Below are 24,027 nucleotides of genomic sequence, written 5' to 3' on the forward strand. Positions count from 1 at the left end.
ACAACATATAGCGATTTAGGTTTTGATAGACTACTTATCCATGGTAGGTCAAAAAGAGGTCGACCCGGTCTATAAGCAGCCATCTCTTTTTTGATCATCTTGCCAACAATGGCACCAAGAGTCTGGGATTTACAGCATTGTGATGTTGAATAAGAATAGAGAATGTCAAACCTCCTTTTGCCAATGGGACCATCTTTGTGTAACCTCTCCCCCCCCCCCCCCACCACCACACACATTCATTTAAATGTTTTTGCATACGTTTTGAGAGAGTGGGATGTCCATGGGTGGAGACTGAAAAAGGTATATAAAAATCGGTCATGATGTTAATTTTTCTAACGGAGGTATATTTGTTTACCCAAGGCTACTTAGCACTAGCTCATGTAGCTACTGTGAGAGGGGGGGGGGGGGGGGGAGAGAGATTCCCCAGATACTTAAGCGAGTGTTTGGCCCAACTAAATAGGATGCACATCTTTTTTGTTCGGTTCCCCATCTTTCGGAATAGAGATGTTTGAAATCTCAGATTTGTTTGGATGAACCTTAAAGCAGTCTACTTTACAGAATTCTTGTAAGCACTCTCCGTGCGCCCCTAAAGAGAGTTCGGGCTCAATATTGTCAAAAAGACAATCTGCAAATTGACTAAATTTCTGGAACTCCCCATTAAAATTGTTGGGATGGGATTATATGTACACTACAAGGAGCTCAACTCTAAGGGCAAAATGTTTTGGTGACAGGATGCAGCCCTGCCTGGTTTCCTTCTCCATTGAAAACCTTCCTGTGAGCAACCCAAGGACCTTGATTCTGGCTTCTGGGTGGATATAGTCAGTCATATCTGGCTATTGATATTTGGACCCAGACCTCTCTAAAAGTCCTAGCTCAACTAATCAAATTTATTTTCTACGTCCAATGACACCAGGAGAGCTAGCTCTACCTCCTTCCAGCATTTCTTTACTATATAGGCTACTTTTCCCACTTTGTCTGCACCATGACCATGCACCATGACATTTTCAGACAAATTAGTAAAGATCTTTATATCTGTATTTAGAGGGGCTATTTGCTTGTATGATTCGCATTCAACAATGGGTTTCCCTGGCTTTATCACCATCATCTCTTCTTATCTCATACTGGGTGTAATACTATTTGTCTCACTTGTTAAACAGTTTAGACATCTGCTGAATCAGTAATGGTGAGAATTCTCTATAGAGGGCCCCTGTAAGGCCATCTGTGCCTGCTGTCCTGTTATTGTTTAGCTGGAGAGACTTAACTGTCAGAAGGACCAATTGCGAGGAAATAGTTGTACCTAGCTCCATCTTCTACTCCGGGAGGATGGTAGGTAGATGGATTCGGCTCAAAAAGGCTGCGGTGACATCGCGTCTTCTCATCCTGTGGTATAAAATTCTTTGTAGAAGCTTAAAAATAGATTCCGCTTCACTTGTTCATCTCCACTTAGAACACTCTTTTGTGCATTATTTAACTAGGATTACTTTTATCCTTTGTGGTTTATTATCTAGCATCTTGTCAGCTTTATTTACTTCTCATAACATTTTTTGTATCAACAGTGTAAATTTAGCTTTACCAGAGCAAGTACTCACAGCTAGCCTTGTATACGAGTTAAGTCCCTTTCTTTCTGAATCACGGGTTTACATTTATGTTCTGATCTACTCTACGCAGATGCTCCTGAAGGTTTCCCTCTCAGTCATGATTCCCCGCCTTATTCCAGACTTTAAGGAGATATCCACACCCATAAAAGTGGCTTTTAAATGCATCCCATTAGTTATTCTGTGTTGTGTCTTTTAGTTAATCTTCTTTGCAATAATATCTTATATTTGGGGCCAATTCATTCTTGTCTACTACATTTTTAACAAGGTTGGGTTGAAATCGGACTGTCCTCCCTCTCTAGATGGGCATCAAATCTTTAACTAGAAGTTCAATCTGGCTATGGTCAGATATGGCGCACCCTTTGATCGTCACATTTGCTATTGTGCCTAACAAAGCATCTTTATAACATATCTACTGGGGTGTAGGATTTGTGAACATTCGAGAAATGTGAGTAGTCCCTACACTCAGGATTAAAATATCTCCAGCAGTCCATCAGCCCTGCCTCTTAAAGTGTGCTTTTATTCTTTCAGAGACTTCGTTAGTAGTGTAAGTGGTACTGAAACCTTCATCTCAACTGGAGCCACAGATCGAATTAAAATCTCCTCCCAGTATAGCTTACTGCACTGCTGGGCCCACTAGCATAGTGAGGACTGTAGGAAAGTGGGTTTCTGCTGCAGTAACCCCCCCCCCCCACTTTTGCCAGATTGCTGATGGACTTTGACTTGATGTGCCCTGGGTCCCTGCCGATCAGGTTCCCATGGCCTGTGTTCGTTCCCAAAACTGTACCTTTGTATCCCCAATTGGCACCTCTATGGCCACATGCAAGTCCCTTGTAAAAGGTACCATGGGTACCAGGGGAACTGTGACCAGGGAAGGCCTCTAAGGGCTGCAGCACTTTGTGCCACCCTAAGAGGTCCTGTACCTCAACACACAAACTGCCATTGCAGGTTGCGTGTTTAGGTGCACAGAAAACTGAAGTCGACATACCTGTGTGCCACGCCTGCAAACCACTGCCTATGGTATAGGTGAGACCCCCACCCCCTAGCTGGGTGCACTATACCACTGGTGAGGGTAGTTGCAGGAGCACTGTATCCCTTAAGTGTCTAAGTCCATTCTTAGACATTGCCAGTGCAGTAAAGCCATAAAGAGTATATGGTCTGGGAGTTTGTCATTACATAAAATACAGCACCATAATGGTTTTACTGAATTCTGGGAAGTTTGGTATCAAACTTCTCAGCAAATTAAACCCACACTGAGGCCAGTGTGGGATTTATTATACCATGCACTCAAGAGGGCATCTTATAGATGCCCCCTGAAAAACGACCAGCCTCTGGTGGGTTCCCTGACTGGTAAACACCAGCCTGCCACCACGAGACAAGTTACTGGAACCCTGGGGTGGCAGCCTTCGCTCCCTGGGATCAGAAACAAAGCCTTTCCTGTGCGGAGGTGGTCACACCTCCCCCTGGTCAGGAAGAGCCATCAGTAGCAGGCCTTGCTGCCTTTGTATGGCGACCTTCAGCCTCGCCTATCCCCTCTCCCCTCCTTTATCGGCGGGAAGACAGGTGGGAAAAATTGAACAGCCCAGAAGGTGTGCCTACCTCTGCCAAACCCACCCCTCAGGTGGGGGAGGCAAGGTGAAGCCCACTTTTCAGTGCCCACTATCTTGCAGATTGCAGGCACTCTCCAATCAGGGTTAGGCATTGTGCCCCCTTCCCCACGTGGGGAGAGCATACCCAGGGTGTAGTCACCTTACGGTAAGTAGCCCATTGGATACTGACCTCAAGACCCTAAAACGCCCCTAAATACAGTATTTAGGAGGCAGTCCTGAACCAAGAAGGCAGATTCCCGTAACCAACGAAGAAGGACGAAAGAAGACACCCAGCAGAGGAGACTGCAGAGAAGAGCTGACTTGGCCCCAGCCTTACCGGCCCGTCTGCAGTTACCAGAAATCCTGCGCCAAAAGTCACATTGTCCTGCAGCCAGCGACCCCCAGAAGGGTAAGTTACTTACCTGTAATCCTAGTTCTCTTCCAGGGGTATCCTCATCAAAGTCATAAGCACTGAATATTCCCGCCCATGTGCGGGGACCCCGGAAATAATAAAATTATATATGTAAAAAACATACATATATACAGTTCTGTATATGTATAAACATATATCATTTTTTCCAAGCAAATGCAGCTCCCATAAAAGGCTAGGCAATGTAAATATACACATCCAATAACACATATATATATATATATATATATATATATATATATGTATAACAATACACCTAAATCTCTTTTTTTTTTTTAATGAGGTAAACACTCATGAGAAAGCAAAAAATAAAGAGAACAAACTGTGGAAAAACACAGATGTACAACACATTGCCAGCCTGCAGGCTGCATTGCAATATAATACCATAGAGACTAAAAAGCCCTGTACAGGTAAAAACTGGCACCGTGCCTTTAAGGCAGCCCTGACTTCCATATCCCATCATGCCTCAGGGGTGACAGTTAGGTCAGTTGTTCTTTGCGGGACCGTAGTCCTAAACACAAAGATATATCCTTTCCATAATGAATAATACACTTCTTCTCATTTGCCTGGGGAGGTGGGTGGGTTGCTTATGACTTTGATGAGGATACCCCTGGAAGAGAACTAGGATTACAGGTAAGTAACTTACCCTTCTCTTCCAGGGGATCCTCATCAATAGTCATAAGCACTGAATAGAGTAGCAAGCTCCCCTTCCACCTGCAGGCAAATGAAACAAAGGTTGTACCACCCATGGAGAAAGAGAATCATGAAAATGATTATGCATGGAACAGATTCCTCAAGGAGGCTTGTCCTACTTGAGTGTCTGCTCTGGTGTCCGAATCCAGACAATAGTGCCTGGTAAAAGTGTGGACAGATCTCCAAGTGGCTGCCTTGCAGATCTCGGAGAGTGGGACATTATTGAGAAAAGCCGCGGTAGCCGCTTTTCCTCTTGTCGAATGCGCTTTAGGGCGCGCCCCCAATGGTTTCTGAGCCAGTTGGTAGGCCAATGTAATACTTGAAACAATCCACCTAGCAATGGAACGTTTGGAAGCCGCAAAGCCCATACGGACAACCCCATAGTTCACAAACAATTGATCAGATTTCCTGACATTCTTAGTCCTATCTAGGTAGAATTTTAGGACCCTTTTGACATCTCGAGAATGCAACGCCCTCTCTGCTGGAGAGGAGGGGTTGGGAAAAAAGGTTGGTAAGGAGATGGCTTGGTTTACATGAAACTCCGATACCACCTTAGGTAGGAACGAAGGATGAGTTCTCATCACCACCCTATTCAGATGAAAAATAGTGTAGGGCTCTTTAGAACAGAGGGCCTGTATCTCACTGACCCTCCGTGCTGAAGTGATGGCTATTAAAAATGCTGTCTTCCATGTGAGGTGCTGTAGGGTAGCCTTATGAATAGGCTCAAAAGGAGAACCCATGAGCTTCGACAGAACCAAGTTTAGCTCCCAGGAAGGAGAGGGGGGTCTAACAGGGGGATAGACTTTCTTGAGTCCTTGCAAGAAATCCTTCACTACCTGCACTTTAAAAAATGACTGCTGTGAAGGCGAACGCCTGTATGCTGTTATGGCTGCTAGGTGAACCTTTATGGATGAAAATTTCAACCCTGCCCTCGCTAAATGTAGAAGATAGGGCAAAATTACATCCTCCTGGCATTTAGTGGGATCATAATGATGCTGAGCACACCATATATAAAACCTTTTCCACTTACAGAAGTAGGAGTGTCTTGTCGAAGGCCTCCTGGCTTCCTTCAGTATGGACATACACTCCTGGGGAAGGTTCAGATGGCCATACTGGAGGACTTCAGGAGCCATGCTGTTAAGCTCAGCGAGGGAAGGCTGGGATGGTAAATCTTCCCCCGCATCTTGGACAACAAGTCCAGCCTGCACGGCAGCCGCTTGTGGGGGCGGATCGACATGTGTAGGAGATCCGTGTACCACCACTGCCTCGGCCAGTCCGGTGCTATGAGGATCATCTTGGCAGATGAATTCTGCAACTTGGTCACCACCTTGGGGATTAGTGGGAGAGGCGGAAAAGCGTACACAAATGTCATTGACCAATTGATCAAAAGGGCATTCCCTAGGGATCCTGGTCGATGGTATCTTGAGGCGAAGCCTCGGCATTTTGTGTTTTGCTCGTCCGCGAAGAGGTCCACTTGCGGACGCCCCCATTCCCCAAAGATGTCTAACACCTCGTCGTTGATTACCCAGTCCTCTGGCTCTTGAAAATGCCGACTGAGCAAGTCCGCTTGCACGTTGAGTTCTCCTGGTAGGTGCACCGCTTTCAATGAGATGTTCCTTGCTAGGATCCAGTGCCACAGGGACTGAGCTTCCAGCGAGAGCGTTCTGGATCGAGTACCCCCCTGCTTGTTCAGGTAGTACATTGTGGTGGTATTGTCCGTCTGCACTAGAATGGTACTCGTCGTTATCGCAGGCAGGAACGCTTTGAGGGCTAGGTGGACTGCCCTGAGCTCCAGCTTGTTGATGTGGTACAACCGCTCGCTGCTGGACCACTGTCCCTGAGTTTGCAGGGACCCAAAATGCGCACCCCATCCCTGAAGGGATGCATCGGTGATTAAGGTCTGAGTTGGAGGCTCCTGATGAAAGGGGATCCCCACTTGTAGATTCCTTGGCTTCAGCCACCACTTGACTGACTGTTTGGCTGCAGAGGAGAGACAAACCTTTTCTTCCCACAGGGAGTTTCTTTGATCCCATTTGTCCTCGAGATCTTGCTGGAGAGGACGCATCCTTAGCCTGGCATTGGGCACTAGGAAGATGCAGGATGCCATGGCCCCTAGCAGAGAAGAGATTTGCCTTGCCGACGACAGATTGCTGGTTATAATCTGCCTGCCTTTTAGCATAATGGATGACTGTCTTTCCTCCGAAGGAAACACTTTTCCTACTACGGAGTCTATAGTTGCACCCAGGTAGTGGATCCTCTGTGTTGGTGAAAAATTGGACTTTTTGGCATTCACTCTGAGACCCAACTTGCAACATAAGTTCAGGCATAGCGACAGCTGTGACCGCACATTCTGTGGTGATGAGCCCTTTATTAGCCAGTCGTCTAGGTAGGGATAGACGAAGACTCCTGCGCGCCTCAGAGCAGCCGCTACTACTGCCACGCATTTTGTGAATACTCGAGGAGCTGACTTCAGGCCAAATGGGAGGACTTTGAACTGATAGTGAGAGTTGCCTACCACAAACCTGAGAAATTTTCGATGATTCCTTAGGATGGGAATATGGAAATATGCATCCTGAAGGTCCAGTGAACACATCCAATCGCCCATCCGGAGAAGAGGATATATTTGGTGGAGCGCCAGCATGCGAAACTTTTCCTTCCTTATGTGTTTGTTCAGTATCCGTAGGTCTAAAATGGGTCTGAACTCTACCTTCACACTCCTCTTTTGAATGAGAAAGTATCTGGAGTAAACTCCCTTTCCTCTTTGGTTTATGGGTTCTTTCTCTATTGCAGATTTGAGTAGAAGCGTCGCTACCTCTTCTCTGAGCTGCTTTAGATGCTGGGATGAATTGACAGGAGGAATCGATGGGGGGTGACTTCTGAAACGAAGCGAGTACCCATGACGAAGTATATTCAGTACCCACTTGTCCTTTGTGATGGAGGCCACTCTGGAAGATGATGTGCAACACTTCCTCCCACCGGAGCGGTGGACAGCATCGGAGGAAGCGGCTTCTCATTGCTTCCCTGGAGCTTTGTTTCCAGCATTAGACTGCCTGTTGTTACCCCGTCCCCTGGATGGCTTGCGGGACTGGTATTGCTGTTTCTTTTGACCTTGCTGGTCCTGGTTCTTTTGCCAATGAGGGGTTTGAACCCTCTGTTGGTAATTGCGCCTGTCATTTCCCTTGCGGCGTCGAAACTCTTTTCTCTTTTCAAGCCCGACAGCTTTCATGGTCTCCAGCTCTGCCTTGATACGGGCCATTTCTTCGTCTGCATGGGACCCAAAAAGAGAACTACCGGAGAAAGGCAGATTTAATATTATTGCCTGCGCTTCCGGTTTCAAGGCCGTCAATCTAAGCCAGGATGATCTTCTGGCTGTGACTCCGTGTGCATATTCATGCGCTGCCAGTGTTGCCCCGTCCGCCGCTGCACTTATGATCTGGTTAGAAACCAGACTTCCCTCATGTAAAATTTCTTCAAAGTCCCGTCTGTCCTCTGATGGAACTTTGTCAATGAACCTCTGAAGAGAGTCCCATAATGACCTATCATAGCGCCCCAGAAGCGCCGAGGCACTGGCCACCTTTAAGCTTGAGGATGCTGAGCCGCAAACTTTTCTTCCCCAGGAGTCTTGTGTCTTACTGTCCTTATCTGGTGGCACCGTTGAAGACCCAGCTACTGCATGTGTCTTCCTGGCAGCGGCGGTGATGACAGAGTCCGGTGGTGGATCTGATTTTAGGAATAGAGGATCCTCCGGAGCTGGACGGTACTTTTTTAGAATTCTCGCCAGCGCCGTTTTGGTGGTTGCTGGTGTGAGAAAAATATCCATTACTGGTTGCAACAAACCAGGGACTAATGGCAATAACGGGCGTGACACTGTGCGTTCATGAAGAGTTTCAAAGATTATGGATGAAGTGGTCTCCTGAACCGGCATAGGGATATTTAATTTTGTAGCTCCTCTACACAACACTTCCTGAAACGTAGAAATATCATCTACCGGAGATACCCGAGAGGGTGGCGTCTCCGAGAGTGTCGGTGAATAATCCCTTTTGGATGATCTGGAAGAAGGGGAGGTAGAAGGAGTTCTACGGCGCCTTTTCTCTGATCTGGTCGACTCTCTTCTGCGGGAGGAAGACCTGGATTGCCTTCTTGGTGCTCGAGAGTGACCTCGGGATTCTCTTCCCCGAGATCTTGGTCTGATCGGTGTCGCTGGGAATTCCATGCCCCTTAATCTGGTTAGCGATGCCTTTATTGCGTTGGGCATAGCAGGGTCCTGAGGCATCTCCCTTACGGGACTTTGAGGTACCGCATTGTCCTCCTCCTGCGAACTTTCTCTTGCAGGTACTGGAGATTGATGCACAAGCTCTGGTGAGTCGAATCTTGAACCTGAGCCCTCTGATCCTGAAGGCGAGATAGATATGAGACGCGGTGACTCAGGAGTTGTATATATCAGTCTATGAGGAGATTTTCGCCTTGAGACTGGTCGAATCGTGAGGCGAACATGTGACACCTCCTGCGTACCCTCAGCAGAGGTCTGCCTCGACGGTGATAGGCCTATCACCGGAGATCTTTGACTCGAATCCTCGAGGCTCAGAGCTTCTTGTCTCGACGTCGAGATTATCTTCGACGGAGGCTTTATGTACCTCTCCAAAGCTTTGGAGACCTGTGAGGACGGAGGCACCTGCCTCGACGTCGACTCAGACGGAGGCCTCTGCCTCGACGTCGGTCTTGACGGAGGCGCTTGCCTCGACGTCGACTCCGACGGAGGCTCCTGCCTCGACGTCGGCCTTGACGGAGACTTCTGCCTCGACGTCGAATGCTCCGACGACGTCGAAAGCCTCTTCGCCGACGAACGATGTTTCCTCGACGGCGATCTTGATCTTGACGGCGATCTTGGTCTCGACGTCGACTGTGGTGGAGATCGCCTACGTACTTCTTGCGACGTCGACTGATGTCTCGCCGACCTCGACGTCGAACGATGTCTTTCCTTCGACGACGAACGATATCTCTGTGCAGACGTCGATCGATCTTCTCTTGACGTCGACAGATGCTTTATCGACGTTGAACTGTGGCGCCGAGTCCTCGACGCCGAGCTTTTAGACGCCGTCGACGTCGAACGCATCCGCTTCGACGCTGAATCTAAAGTCGACGACGATTTTCTCTTTGCAGCATGACTTCCCCTTGACTCCTCACCTCTCAGCGACGATCCCGCCGCTGGAGTCTTCGACGCCGAGCCCGACGTCGATGGGGAGCAAACAGGGACCAACTGCTTCGACGTCGACCGTTCTGCTAGGCCGTACAGCCTAATCCTCTCTCTCTCCTTTAAAGTCCTTTTGGAAAGGTCTTCACAATGTTGGCATGTTGCTGGAGAGTGAGAGTCCGGCAGACAGATAATACACACCTCATGTGTGTCTGAGGCAGCCTTCTTTTTTCCACAAGATGGACATGGAACAAATAAAGAAGGCATTTTTCTGACAAAATCAGTCAGAAAAAACACAGGATACCAACTTCCTCTCAGATGTTACAAGAAGAAGTCCAAAAATCCTTAAAGTTGTAATAATTCTTGACAAAAGAGTCAAAATAGAAGAGAGCTGAATTCCAGGGTCCTGACTGAAGGAGCCGGAAAGAACAACTGACCTAACTGTCACCCCTGAGGCATGATGGGATATGGAAGTCAGGGCTGCCTTAAAGGCACGGTGCCAGTTTTTACCTGTACAGGGCTTTTTAGTCTCTATGGTATTATATTGCAATGCAGCCTGCAGGCTGGCAATGTGTTGTACATCTGTGTTTTTCCACAGTGTGTTCTCTTTATTTTTTGCTTTCTCATGAGTGTTTACCTCATTAAAAAAAAAAAAAGAGATTTAGGTGTATTGTTATACATATATATATATATATATATATATATATATATATATATGTGTTATTGGATGTGTATATTTACATTGCCTAGCCTTTTATGGGAGCTGCATTTGCTTGGAAAAAATGATATATGTTTATACATATACAGAGCTGTATATATGTATGTTTTTTACATATATAATTTTATTATTTCCGGGGTCCCCGCACATGGGCGGGAATATTCAGTGCTTATGACTTTGATGAGGATCCCCTGGAAGAGAAGCCCAGTTCCGAATCTCCTGTGAATAGCAGTCCTGTTAAAAGGAAACACCAAAGAAAAGCTCTGAGCCTGCTGAGGACAAAGAAACCCGACGCCTGGAACCACCACTGCACCGACGACTTCAGAGGCCCACTAGTCCCTGCAAGGTCTCCCGGCACTCCAGAGTCAGAGTCCACCGTGAGTTGACCTCTTCAGGACTCCTCGAGGTCGCCTGCAGCCTCTGCATGGAGACCCCACCAACCGTGAGTGGCCCAGTAAGGTGAAAACCAACCTCAAAAGGCATCCACGTGCCCTGCACCCTGGAGAAGAGGACCTGAGGTGCACCTACGTCCCCCAGCCCTCCAACTTACCTGCCCAGCAGTTGGTTCCTTCCAGAAGCCTTCCTAGACCAAGCCCGCAGCTAAAACCCAAAACCAGCAATCCCCATTGAAAACAGGGCACCCAACGCTAAATCAGCACCCTGTACCCGGCCGCCCCTGTGCAGCTGTGGGTGCTCCTTGTGTGCTAACTCAGATCCCCCTTTTCCCTGAGCTAAGCCGTAGGAACTCAGCTCCTACAACTAAGTGGCGTGCACGTGAGCAGCCACCAACCGGAGCCCCCCTATCCCCTATTGGATAAGATTGGGCCTCAGCACTCTACACCCGGCCACCCTACTGCCGCTGGGGGTGCTTTTTGAGTGCATCCTCGAACCTGAGGGAACCCTTGTTCTAACCCCAGAAACTCAGCACCAAAGACCATTTACTTAGCAGCAAATCGATAATCTAATTTTTCTCCATAGGATTGCACGGACTGTTTTCCTCCGAAAAACTTTTAAATGTTGAGGGCGTTTGTATGGATAACATAAGAAACTGTATTTGTGAAAGCTGTTTTACTTACCTTTTATCTAGGAAATGTCCCAGTGTGATATCTAGGCATATCACACCGGGTAGAAAAAGTAATCTAAAAAGTACCAAAAGAAATCCAAAAGTAATTTCAACTGTATTTGAATATTTTTCAAACCTGTAACAAAATTCATTTTCATCCAGCTTGCTTGTTGATCAATCGGTCTTGAAAAGTATAATTCCACTTACCAGTACTGCTTGGTTCTAAAAATAAAATAAAGCAAACAAATATTTTTGTTCCACTAATTGGTCTGAGTTTAGTTTTTAAGTGTGTGACATCATTTCTTGCCCGAGAACGTACAATAAATGCTTAACAAGACCATCTGATAAAGCCTTACTGCTCATCCACACTACCACAAATAGAGAGTAAGGTATTATCTACTTTAACCTCTGTGAACCTTTGGGGATCCAGTGGACTCTGCACACTATACCTTACTTAGGTATAGTATATACAGAGCCAGCTTCCTACAAGAACTTGTTTTAAAAACAACTGTTCTTCTGTGTTCAGAGTACACAATAAGAATGTGTGTGTATGAGGTATTGTGTTATAGGCTTGGATTGTACAATTTCTGACCTCTGGATCTCTTCTGAAAGTGTGTAGCTTAACAGGGAAATCTTTTTTAAATAGCACAGCAACGCCAGCCAGCTTTCCCTTATACGTGGCCTATAGTTGAATTGGATACCATTTGAGCTTCATTCCGAATTGATATTGTTTCAGGTGTGTTTCCTGTAGGAAGGGGATATCATCCTCCTGCTGATGCAGATACCGCCACTCCTCACGTCATGTGCTTGGGAATTAAGGCCTCCCACATTGCTTTGCTATAAACGTAAATTCAGTTTGTGGAATGCACGGGTTAGTGGGGTGAACATAAATAACAGAATTTAGCTTTTCCGCCAAACAAAATCAGATTTCTACATTCAGTCTGTGAAAAGATTGCACTTGAGTCGGTAGGTTTAGAAAAACTACAGCTAAGCGTACTGCCTAATTGATGTGGAAATTCTGAATTACTTGGAAGGGCGATTACATAGGAAAAACGTTTCTCTATGAAAGACTATAAAAGACTCATCTGTTGAAAAAGCCTTTTTTCCTCCTAGGCATTGTAGCTCAATATCGCCACCCAAAAACTATTTCAACAGCATGAATTTAAGATGGGACTCCTGCATGGGTACATAAGGAGCACAGAAGTTCAGCAAGTAACACATTAAGGTAAAAATCAAGGACTAGTCTCCTAATGGAAGAGAGAAATTAAACAGACTTCCTAAAAAACCATATCTGACAAAAACAGATCACTCAGTTTTTCTCATGAGCAAATAAGCACACAAAGAACAAGGAAAACCTGACCTCCATAAAAGAAGTATATGAAGCAGAAGACATACATGACAGCAAGGAGATTACACTTTTCTTTACACATCAAATGAAGAACCTCAGCTACACATGGGCTTAGCACTTCCTACTGAATGATTTGTTTATTTCTTTAGGATGTGCATAGAATGCAGAATCGCCACCAAATAAACGTAGTAGAGAACTACAGGTGCCATTTATCAAGCTCAATAAGGTTTGGTTGTTGTGGAATACCCTACTAAGTAATTCAAAAAGCAATCTCTTTTTGCAAGACAATATCTAGTATGGTGAGTCTGACAGATGATTAGTCCAGAGGAGCCTATCACTAAAGTATGGTTCATTGAAGATCCACACTACAAGTGTCGTCATGCAATTAACTCATGTCAAAAGAAGAGACTATTTATTGGAAAAGACTGCTGCTAATTTTTAATCTCAAGAAAGTCTGAAACACATCTAATCCACTTAATGCAGAGAAATTTCATAAAGTGGTTAATAGCATTTGTTTAAGGAATATAGGGTCCAATTCAGCTTCCTTGTTTTTGTCTACTTTTGACTTGATACACCAAGGGATTCAGGAAGGCACCTACACTGGTTGAAGAAAGCTAGGGACCAAGGAAATATATGTTGCTGGATGCTTGGCTCCAGTCTCAAAGACGATGAAAGCTTGGATTACCAAACTGAATGTTTCGCTACAGAGTTTCCTGGACATCCTTTTACTAACTCTGTGGAATGCTTTATGCCCTAACCTAGATGCAATTAAGTTTTGGAGTACGCACAACATAGGCAAAATAAACCAACAAGCTGCATGCCTATGCAAGTCTTTTGAGCCTGGGAGTAGGTAGAGATGATGAAAATGCCATCATTTTGTGTGAGTCAACAGCAGGTTGATGGAACAGGTACTTCTTTTTACGATCAAATACAGAATCTTAATCTGCTATCCATGTGATTCCAAGCAGATAAATGTTAGACCTTGACCTCACTTACCATAATTAAAACAACTGAAAAGCAAAATAATTTAACAGTTGTCGGACTACTTACCAAAATTTCCAGTCTTGGAGTAAATGTCTATAACATCACTTCCAATACATTAGAATCAACATAAAGTCGATTTTTATCTACATTTGTATATTCAAAAATCATCAAAACTAATTTAAAAACATGGCAGAATTTATGCTAACTGTACAAAGATTGCTTCTACCGAACAAACCACTGTCTTACTCAGCAGATGTTTAGCACTTTACGAGTCCACATGGTATGCCTATATGACTCTTAAGACTTTCAGGAAGACATATGATGTAAAGGTCTTCTCTCTCACTCGGCAGACGCAAACACTTTGTGAAGCTGTACACGTGATTAAAGAAAATGCAGTCTGTCAGTGTGAACCAAGACACGGCTCATGATATTTCTAAAAAGGGAAATAGAGATCAAAAAGTGACCAGAAGTGCTTTCTTAAAAGAAATACAAAATACCATTGTTTTCAATATCTTTTATTATGCATCTTACAGAACGTAGTCTGTTACCCACTAGAATGCAATAGGTATGAAAGATAGAACACAATCTACACTACTTAATTCCCCTCACAGACTACAATCATTATAAAGTTTCAAGGGCAGCACTATTATCATTTGTTTGAAATACAAAAGTGCAACTAAATTTTCAGATTTAAGGTTGCCTTTGATTATTGGCTGCGTAGCTAACCATTTCATTTTTTTAGTCTGTATCAAAACAGACATGGTAAGAGCAAATGACCATTTGTCTGCTGGGCTTCTTGCCCTCTTGGTATTCCCAGGATACACACAAAGCACATTACCAGGCTCTAAAGATTGAAATCAATGATCTGTGCAAACATTCCCGATCCAATTCAGGCTACCCAACACCAAAGTGGACCACCACCCCAACCACCAGCTTCCACCTTTCACACCCATAGCTTTACCGTTTTGACTTGTTGGATTGAACGGAGATTACTACAGAGGGCTCAGCCTGAGATGGGCAATACAATCATACAGAGCTAGATTTTCCTAGTACAGAAACAAAATTAGCCTCCTATGTACAATCAGATTTCAGACTTGGAACTTGATTTTCTTTCTGTAGGTAAACTGCATTTCATCTCGGTTCTGCCTTACCTTAATTGCTTTGATGGCTGACTTTGTAATCTGTGTCATTTTAGCCTTGGAAATGGGTGGCTTGTAATCATTCAGTGAGAATAACTGGGGGGGAAAAACAGGAAAAATGTAAGACAAGAAACGTGCATTACCTCACCCTATAGAAAGAAGACAGTCACATTTAGCTTTTACACCCACACCTTCATTCCCACAATGCTGTATTCTTAATTCATCTGGCCTACTGAACATATTGTTGGAATGTATTAGAAGTTAACATACCTTTGTGCATAGGATGGGTATGTGTGCCGAGCAAAGAATATGGTACATGCAAGGCCTATTGAGGTTAGGAAACCTGATCACATAAATACCCAGGTTCTGAGTGATTGAGAAAATGAAAAAAGTGTGGCTGAAGTATCGGGATATAGAAAATGGAATGTAGCATAGAATCAGGATATAGAAAGTGGAATGTAGCAAAGAGGATTTCATATTTCATCATCTTTACAAGTCACCTAGGTTCTGCTCAACTGCAAGCAGGCTCTTAATGTGTTGAAACTGTAATAAGCCAAATTGTATTGGTACACCTGATTTAACAGTTGCCTTAGTATTCATTTTATGACCAAACTCACATTTAAAGCAATATTTATATAGAAAGTTTGATCCCATCACTGGCAAATTCTTAAGCAGAATTATAAACACTATATGGGTCCCTGCAAAAATGTGCCAGCCATATAACGATGACCTTAAGTCGGATACCATGGATGGTCCCCTCGTATACAAGAGGAAAAGCAGTAATCTGGATCAAAGGTGTTTTCAAAAGGGAAGAGTCTCTTGTCAACAAGAGAAGATCATCCAACTTGATACTGCTGCCTGGATGCACGTTTCCCTACTAACCAACAGCACACAGTTCTGGGATGATTTTTTTTCTGAAGTAGCACGGAATCAAAAAGTCACATGAGATCTGCCCAGAAGCACCCGGGAGTTGGCGCAGGAGGGGGCTATTGCAAATGTTTTCAGTGTAGGGGTGGGGAATTTCTATAGCTCAATGTACAGGAAATATTGTTTGGGGTCAAGGACAACAAGTTTTCATGTGTATTTTGTCCTTGGGACAAGTAGTGCCAACCCCCTGCAGCACAAACCCTTTGGTTGCCAGTTTACAGTACCACATTATAGATCAGGGAAGGGCATTGTCGGTAGTCAAGTTAAATTTTGTGTTGATGTGTTAATGTTGTTAAAACTTATATTTATGGTTCTTTAATGTAAAGCTTTTATTTTTGGGGTGAGGAAATGCTGTAAGCTTGGGCTGCACTACTGACAGCGGTTCCACTACAAACATGTGTAGACACGTTTATATAGCTTAGCAGTATGAGGCTATGTATAATGCTCCCAGAATTTTCTCTGATTAGAAGCAAATAATTTCAGAAGCTTGAAAGCAAGATGGGTGATTCTTTGCTGTCAAAATATAATGTTCACAAAAAAAATGGAAGTAGGAAAACATTTTTTGCTAAACTAGGTACCATTTCTTTGCAGCATCATTTATAAAATGTGTTGATGCATGCTAGTATTTCACAAAAATATTACTAATGGAAAATCAGTGTAACCAGTTTCAACAAGATTATGGGAAACAAAAGTAAACAAGCATTGACAATGTCAGTAGGTCTAAAATTGGTAGTCAGCCTTTTTGTTTTTTCAATGCGTCTTTATTGGCATGGTTTTTGTAAAATCTTACTGACGTGGGAGCTGCCGGGGATTCAACATTATAACAAGCATTGGCAAAAAAAAATGGTCTCAAAAAGCACACATTGCCACATTAGTTCCTGGCACTGAACAAAAGTACTTTGTGTGCCAACATGCTCCTTGTGAAAGAGCAGAATGCTATCGCTCATAGTGAAGGAGGGAGAATGAGAATTTAAATAAACACAAAAGATCTTGGTTAACGCCAGACCTAAATAGGATCCCGATTATTAAAGAAATTTCAAAAGTGCACCAATGGTATATGTCCTTGCATTAGTGCAGATTTACAGCTTCCATGAATTCACAAGAATTAACAGAAGTAGGTCAAGAAATTGTAGTCCTAGAAAATATTTGTGAACAGCATTTTAGAATAATCAAACATGCATGTGTAGATTTGCTTGTGCAAAAATCTTTTGAAATTTGCAAATTCACTTTCCTTCCAACCATTTTTTTCCCCAACCCTGGAAGATTTATGGCTGCCATTGTCAGGAGTAAATTTCCAACCTCACTTAGTATGGGAAAGAAATGGCGAGAATCCTAAAAAACATGCAAATTAGTAGGTTTGCACAGACTCAAAAAGGCATTCCAATCCTGGACCTATTGCCTACCACTACCTTCAGTCCCAGTATTTAGATCTGCAGAAAGGTGGCAAAATAAGGGAATTGCGAGTATTCAAACACTACTATGGTATAAGCCCTGGCATAATCAGACAGGCTTTATCAGAGCTCTTACATAATGATATTGCTGCCATAATTTCTCACTACACTACAAGGCACGAAAGGGATAAGTGGATTTTGTTCCAGTGCATGTAGATTTATGAAGCAATCTGCACCACGGACAAGCAGATATTTTTATTAAATTCCACACCCCTGTCAGTGTAGTGACTGTCATTCAAAGTAAAGTCCTCTGGCACCTAGCTTGTATGCCAGTACTGGTCTATAACGCAAAGAGCATTTATTTGTGTTTTCCCACAGTATGGGGCTCCAAAGTTGTAAGGCCCTTTCAGATGTCCACTGCAACTACCCACACAGCCCCTTCCTCTTGCACATGGGCCTTGGTTCCGACCATTTAATACAGCCTAGAAAAAACTGATGCCGACCAGGGACGAGAGATTGGAAACATGATGAATCTCAAGAACTACAATATTAGATGAACTCCAGTATCAGTCCTGCAAATTCACTGTTATCAAGCCAGAAACCTTGAACAAGCACCAAACCAACAAGCTACCGTTGCACAAGTTGACAAGATACTGTATGGTACTGGAGAAGGACCTCTTGGTAGACAGCTGGAGATGGAAAATGCTACCTCAATACTCGCATAAATCTTTACAAACACTTTGTGGGAACTTTAGGCGCCCCAGGAAAATCAGGGTTTGCTGGGGTCAGCTTATGTTAATCAGCTGTTTCCCACTGGTTTCCCTGGGCTTAACCCAACTATTGGACCCAAAACGTATTACTAAGTATACCCCCTTAGCACCAGACCCTCAGGATAGCAAACTCGACCAGTCCAAGGCTTACTCAGGAAGGTAATGTGGGGTTAAAAAGTCAGCAATCAATAAGCACCAAACACCAGTCAAAACAAAAACTGTCCCACCAGTTCTCCAGTTTATATAAACAAAAGGTACTCTGCTACTTGAACAACTAGAAATACTGAGTATAATCAACAGAGGGCAATTTCTCCCAGTTATAAATAGCAGAGGTAGCCACGATACGCTTGGAGAAAGTCACTGGCAGCACTTTGCTGTGGCCCTAGGGTAGCGCCCCTGTAGTTAGATTCATTTTCAGTCTTGGCAGTCCCACTAGATTACTTTTCCTCATACCTCATCTGGGTTCAAAGTCTTGATACTTGTCTATTCAGCAAACTCGTGGCCTTTGTGAGAAGGAGGAGACATCATTCTGGTGGAGTTCATGCAGCACAGCCCACTGAGCAGACGTGATGTTGTCTCTGCCCGTTCCTCAGACATGTTCATGCTCTTGCAGTGGAGGCTCTGGCACCTGCCAATCAGGCCAATAGTGGTAGGACCTATGAAGAAGAGGCTGTGTCTAAGACGCAGTGCCTAAGACGCAGTGCTAACAGTCCTGGTGTTCCTGCAGCTTAGTTCTTAGGCCAAGAAATAACCCATCAAACAAACAAGCTAGGTGTCTAGCCCCCAGGTTGCAGAGATGTCCTTGTGCAAGTGCAGTTTCTACAATGCACTTTTTAGGTTCCTTCTGGCCTCTTTCCGTGCCAGAGGTCAGCTTTGTGGAACTTGGCTTTGGAACTCAGGACGTCAAGTCCCTCCTCAGCATCTTCCACCATAGGTGTTGGTGCAGTCGCCTGTGCTGGCGACGCCTACGGGATACTGGGCATCACAATGTCACAACTGCAGAGGTCTCTCCAATGTCAAAATATTGCTTGAGTTGTCTCAAATATGCTATTTTCCAGCCCCTTGCCTTAACATCAGCATCTTTCTCATGCAAGGGCACCTTCAGCCCCCCTGCTAAGCAGCTGGCCAGTTACGTTCTTGAAGCAGGAAAAACAGACCCTCCTGAGAGTCTTGAAGAATTTCCCCGGGTTACTAGCCCCTGGAAAGGTGAGTTGGAGGTCACTACCCCAACCCTGGTGATCTCAGGATTGTCCCAGTCTCCACCAGTGTGAAACACCAGGCTTCAGGTCAGGAAATCTTGGCACAATGACTGGAGGTTTCTGTTCCTTCTTTATACTCGATTTATAGACTGTGTTTGTGTATTCCAGTAGATGATTTCTGAAAGCAGTTTGGACCAGCTGTGACGGTTTTTCCTTCCTGTGCAGACAGGTCTAGATATGATCCTGGCCAAGAGTGTGTGCAGCAAGGTGGGGTGAAGTGGCAGTGTCTGAAACCCAAAACAAGGGCACATAAATATAAGGGGCTGTCACGCCAAGCTACCTATTAACGTGCGGGACGGTAGCCCTTCCAGAGAACAAAGGGCCAGGAAAGGGTTGGGCCAACTCCCTAGCTTTAAAGGGCCCAACAGGCTTCTTTGTTAAACACTCTCCCATATGGCCAGCTACAAAGATCCTTGACATTTGAGAGTTCTCCAATTCACATTAGCGGTCAGTCTCTGTGGTCCTCCATTGTAGGTACCACTTTAATTTTCTAAATCACAAACTGGAAACCAGTATGGTCATTGTCACATTCAGAATCCATATGCTCCTTACACTCATAAGAAATTCATGTCCCACTCAGACAGGCGAAGAAACCAGCTGTAGGGGACTGGTAGACAAATTTAAAAACAAGCTACAGAAGTAGGACACACTCACTAGAAGTTAGGTTAAAAAGGCCTGTCTTGTTACTATAATCAGTTTGCTGCCACAACTGTCAGTGGTCTACTGCCCGGTGAGATGACAGCTTCTCTCTTCAAAAGGAGAGTGCACACTGCATGCCCCTCCGACAATAGAGTCCTGTGCTGTGTCTCACTCCACATCACAGAAGGACCTCATACACATGCATAATGGTTGTGTAAACGGAGGAGGGGGAGCTAAAAAAAACCCTACAACTTGCTACGGAAAACTTAAGGCAGTGGTGCAGGCTCTACAGCGACAATGTTGGTTACTTTTCTGTATTCCCAAAATGCTTACACAGCCACAAAGTAAATTCAGTATTTTAAAAAAGGCCAAACTTCAATAGATTTGACAGATGTCATGCTGAGAGTAAGGCTGGAAAAGAGAGTTCTAGGTGGTAAATGTGTCCATCCCATTCAAGTAGTTTAAACAGATGGCTCTTTGTTGATAGCAATGAATTAGGTACTTGCTGAAAACATCATACCATCTTCAGGTCACAGGCTTTAAAGGAAGGTCAATTCAGCTTTTCATCAACCAGAATTTGATGAAATGAATACCAAAGATGAGTTGTGTTGTCAGAGTTTAATACACAAAATGTTCTACATAAACATCTTTGTGAAAGCAATACACAAATAAGAATAATCAATCATTTTTGCAGGAGATCAAAGTGTAGAAGTACACATAATCGAGGTATTTGACTAAGACATGGACATAAGGAAAAACCTACAGGAAAGCAATTCAACAATCAACAAAAGCAAACACTGTGTAAGCTGAGCTTGGTTCCAAAGATGCACATATGATAGGAAAAGCACAACCACGGGTATACCGGCTAACTAAAATTAAGTAAATGAAAAAAATAACTTTGCATGCTCCAGGAGGATAGCATGTTTGAATATAAATTCCTGCTACTAAACAGACAACACATTTCTATGCTTTGTATATCCGTCTAGTAGTGGCACAGCATGCAGCGATTCATACAAACAATGCCAACTGTCTGTGTCCTCATAAGCTTCGCACAGCTCCTACAAACAATTCGAAAACTCTATAAATGCCACATTGATAATCCCAGGGACAATCACTTACTAAATGAGATTTTAAATTATTTCTTTTGTCAAACTCTGAACAAAGATCATTAGAATAAGCTATTTATCCTTTGGTAATGCTCCTACCAAATGCAGATTCCTCACTTTAGAATACTCCCCAGGCGCCAGGCTGGATCCAGAAACTTTTCTCCAACAATGCTCTAGCACACTGCTGGGTCACGTCACAGGGCTCTATCACCCCGGGAGTGATGAAGGAGAGCCGCATAAATCCCATCCCTGTGCTGCAACATCAGTTTCTTACCCTTTTCCACGCCCTCGGAAGCAGAGCATTAACAATTGGAATAAGTATGTCGATTCCAGAAAAAAAAGCTGGAAGGGGTGGGGAAAGCAATGAACAAGCTGAGGAGCTGGAGGCCTGAGGAAGCAACACTGACCATGAGGGGCGTGAGCCAAGTGTTTGGGGGGCGAACAGCACAGCAGGGAGAGCTAGAAAACACATGCATTTGATGAGGTGCTGCATCAAACAGAAACAAGTACTGGCAATGCCAATAGGACTCACTTTAATGAGCTACACCCTGCAATAACACAAGCACAACTAACACTACACTCTGGATTATTACTAACTATACACTCACACAGGCACACTGCTCATCCCTAACACAGGCACACTGCTCATCCCTAACAGGCACACTGCTCATCCCTAACACAGGCACACTGTATAGACGTACAGGATCAAGTCACAGTAAACTCTTACAGAAATACTATGCCACCATGGTCAAACAGGCACCGTTTCATTCAGCCTGCACTCCTACATCACTTGACCCTGTACTCATAATGTAGACAAAAGACCTGCACTCAGAGGTGCACTGTCCATACTCACCCATGCACTACTCTCACTTCACACAGGCGCACGGCTCATCTTTAACGCATACACACATTTTTCACCCCCACACTTCATACCACTAACAATGAACCTTGGACCACTGCTCACCATGTACTCGCAAAGATAAGACTAGCTACACTCAAACACACACCCCTAACTCACAAGGACAACACTCATCTTACACTATCACACGCTGATAATTCTCACTCACACAGGTACACTCTTCACTCTGCACTTACATAGCCATATGCTCACACTGCACTTACACAGACACATCACCCACCCAGATCACAACACATTCATGCACATCTTAGATGGCAGTCATTCATACACACCTCTCCTTTTGCATGCACAGAGGCACTCTCCACAACCTCTACTCATAAAGGTATGTACCACCCTGTCTTCAGACACTCCCTTTACAGGTCTATTACTCACACTGCAGGCACACAGAAACAATGCCCACCCTGTCTTCACACAAGAAATGTTCATTGTGAACACAAAAAGGCACACCTTTGCCATGCGCTCATACAAGCATTCTCCTTTACCTGCATTCACAAAATACACAATTAAACCTGCACTCTGGTGCATTGCTCACCCTGTACATATGGAGGCACAAAACTGACACAGGCACCATTCACACTACACAAAGAGACACTCCTTTCACCCTACACACAGACACTTCCTTCACTCTGCACCCATTTACACTCCCTCACACCCTGCAAAGACACTCTACACAACACTCGGCGGCACTGCTCACCTTGCACTCACAAAGGAAGAACTCACACTACACACATACAGAGTTTTCACTTTGTACTCTTACACTCCCCTGGTATCCAGCAATCATACAGGCTCTCCTGCCCCTGAACGATCATGGGCACTCCTCACTTGTACAGGAATACTGCACACACTTAAAACTCCCAGTAAACTCATACAAAAACTCCACTCTCCTGCACTTACACACCTCTCACATTAACACTTCACTCGCACACTTAACTCATACAGATGCTTCCTTCGCACATTGCACTCCATGCATACCGAAACCATGCACATTCAGATTGCACTCGCTGACCGGGCACAGTACTCACCCTGCACTCAAACTCTCCTCACTGAGCACTCATACAGACACAAGACTTGCTGTAAACTCACAACGACATACCACTTACACTGCACTACATAGGCACAATACACTGCATTTACTGACAGGCAAACTGCCCACCCTTCACTCACATAAGCATAATAATCACTAACACAACTCACAGTACACTAATTCAGGAACACCTCTCCCCTGCACACACAAGCACACCAATCACTCATGCATGCACTCCCATCCCGCTCTGGGCTCTTACAAACACTTCGCATTCTGGACTCACAATATGCATGCACCAAAACTATGGCTCGTGTATGCTAGCCACCCTGCACTCACAGACACTGCTCATCCTAACACACTAGTACTCCATTCAACCTACATACATGGCGTCAATACTAACCCTGCCAATATACAGACTAATCCCTTACCCAGTACTCTCACTACACACCTAAACTGTGAACTCATGTGAATTAATCAACCTACACTCAGCACACTGGTTAACCTCACAAAGGCATACACGTCACCCACTACTCGTATAGGTAGAGCTCGTGGTGCACTCATACAGACATGAACTTTCCCTGGAACTCATATAGACACTCATCAGGGCCTCCATTTCCCTGTACCCAGGCATATTCTTCACCATGTACTCAGACACTGCCCTCAAAGTATACACCACTCACCAGGCATCAAGCATACTTCTCACGTAACCATCACAAAAGCACAGTGCTCACACTACATCCATACAGCTACACTACGGATTTACAGGCTTTCCTTCCAGTACACTCTGTGATAACCACCGCCCAGTGCACTCACACAATCACTTCTATAGGGAGCATTGCTTATCCTACACTCACACTGAAACCCTGCTCTACGCAACTTAAAAATGCTCTCACGCATACCAGAACTCCTCTCCTCGACTCATACACACACTCCACTTACTGTGCACTCATACAGGCACAGAGCTCACCTTGCTCTCTCGCACACGACTTACACTACACAAACATATCACCCCATGCACACTAATGCTCTGTGACCTACCCTGAAAGGATAAGCAGGAAGCTCTGCCTATAACGCACTGCCCAGGAAACGGCAACAATGGTTACCATACTGTTATGTGCCTGGGTTAGGCCCATGTAGTGAAGCTGCTCATTCTTTACATTGTACTTTTTTTCCACATTAACATTACGGCTGTGACCTTTTGCACATATTCGCATGTGTGACAATGTTGGAATAGTTTCTTTG

At 44.5% G+C, this 24,027-nt stretch overlaps 1 protein-coding gene across 2 annotated transcripts in view; it reads right to left on the minus strand.

Annotated features, from left to right (window-relative positions):
• SCAF8 (SR-related CTD associated factor 8) overlaps positions 1-24,027 on the minus strand; it is a 1,763,249-nt gene that overhangs the window by 1,668,971 nt on the left and 70,251 nt on the right. For both annotated transcript variants that reach the window (XR_014963046.1, XM_085611536.1), the window contains exon 2: positions 14,763-14,846. Coding sequence is in view for 1 of the 2 variants with exons in the window: in XM_085611536.1 (XP_085467662.1) it covers positions 14,763-14,846 (84 nt within the window). In the remaining variant the exon portion in view is untranslated. The remainder of the gene's footprint in view (positions 1-14,762; positions 14,847-24,027) is intronic.

Source organism: Triturus cristatus, chromosome 6 (assembly GCF_964204655.1).
Source record: "Triturus cristatus chromosome 6, aTriCri1.1, whole genome shotgun sequence".
NCBI classification, from domain to species: Eukaryota; Metazoa; Chordata; class Amphibia; order Caudata; family Salamandridae; genus Triturus; species Triturus cristatus.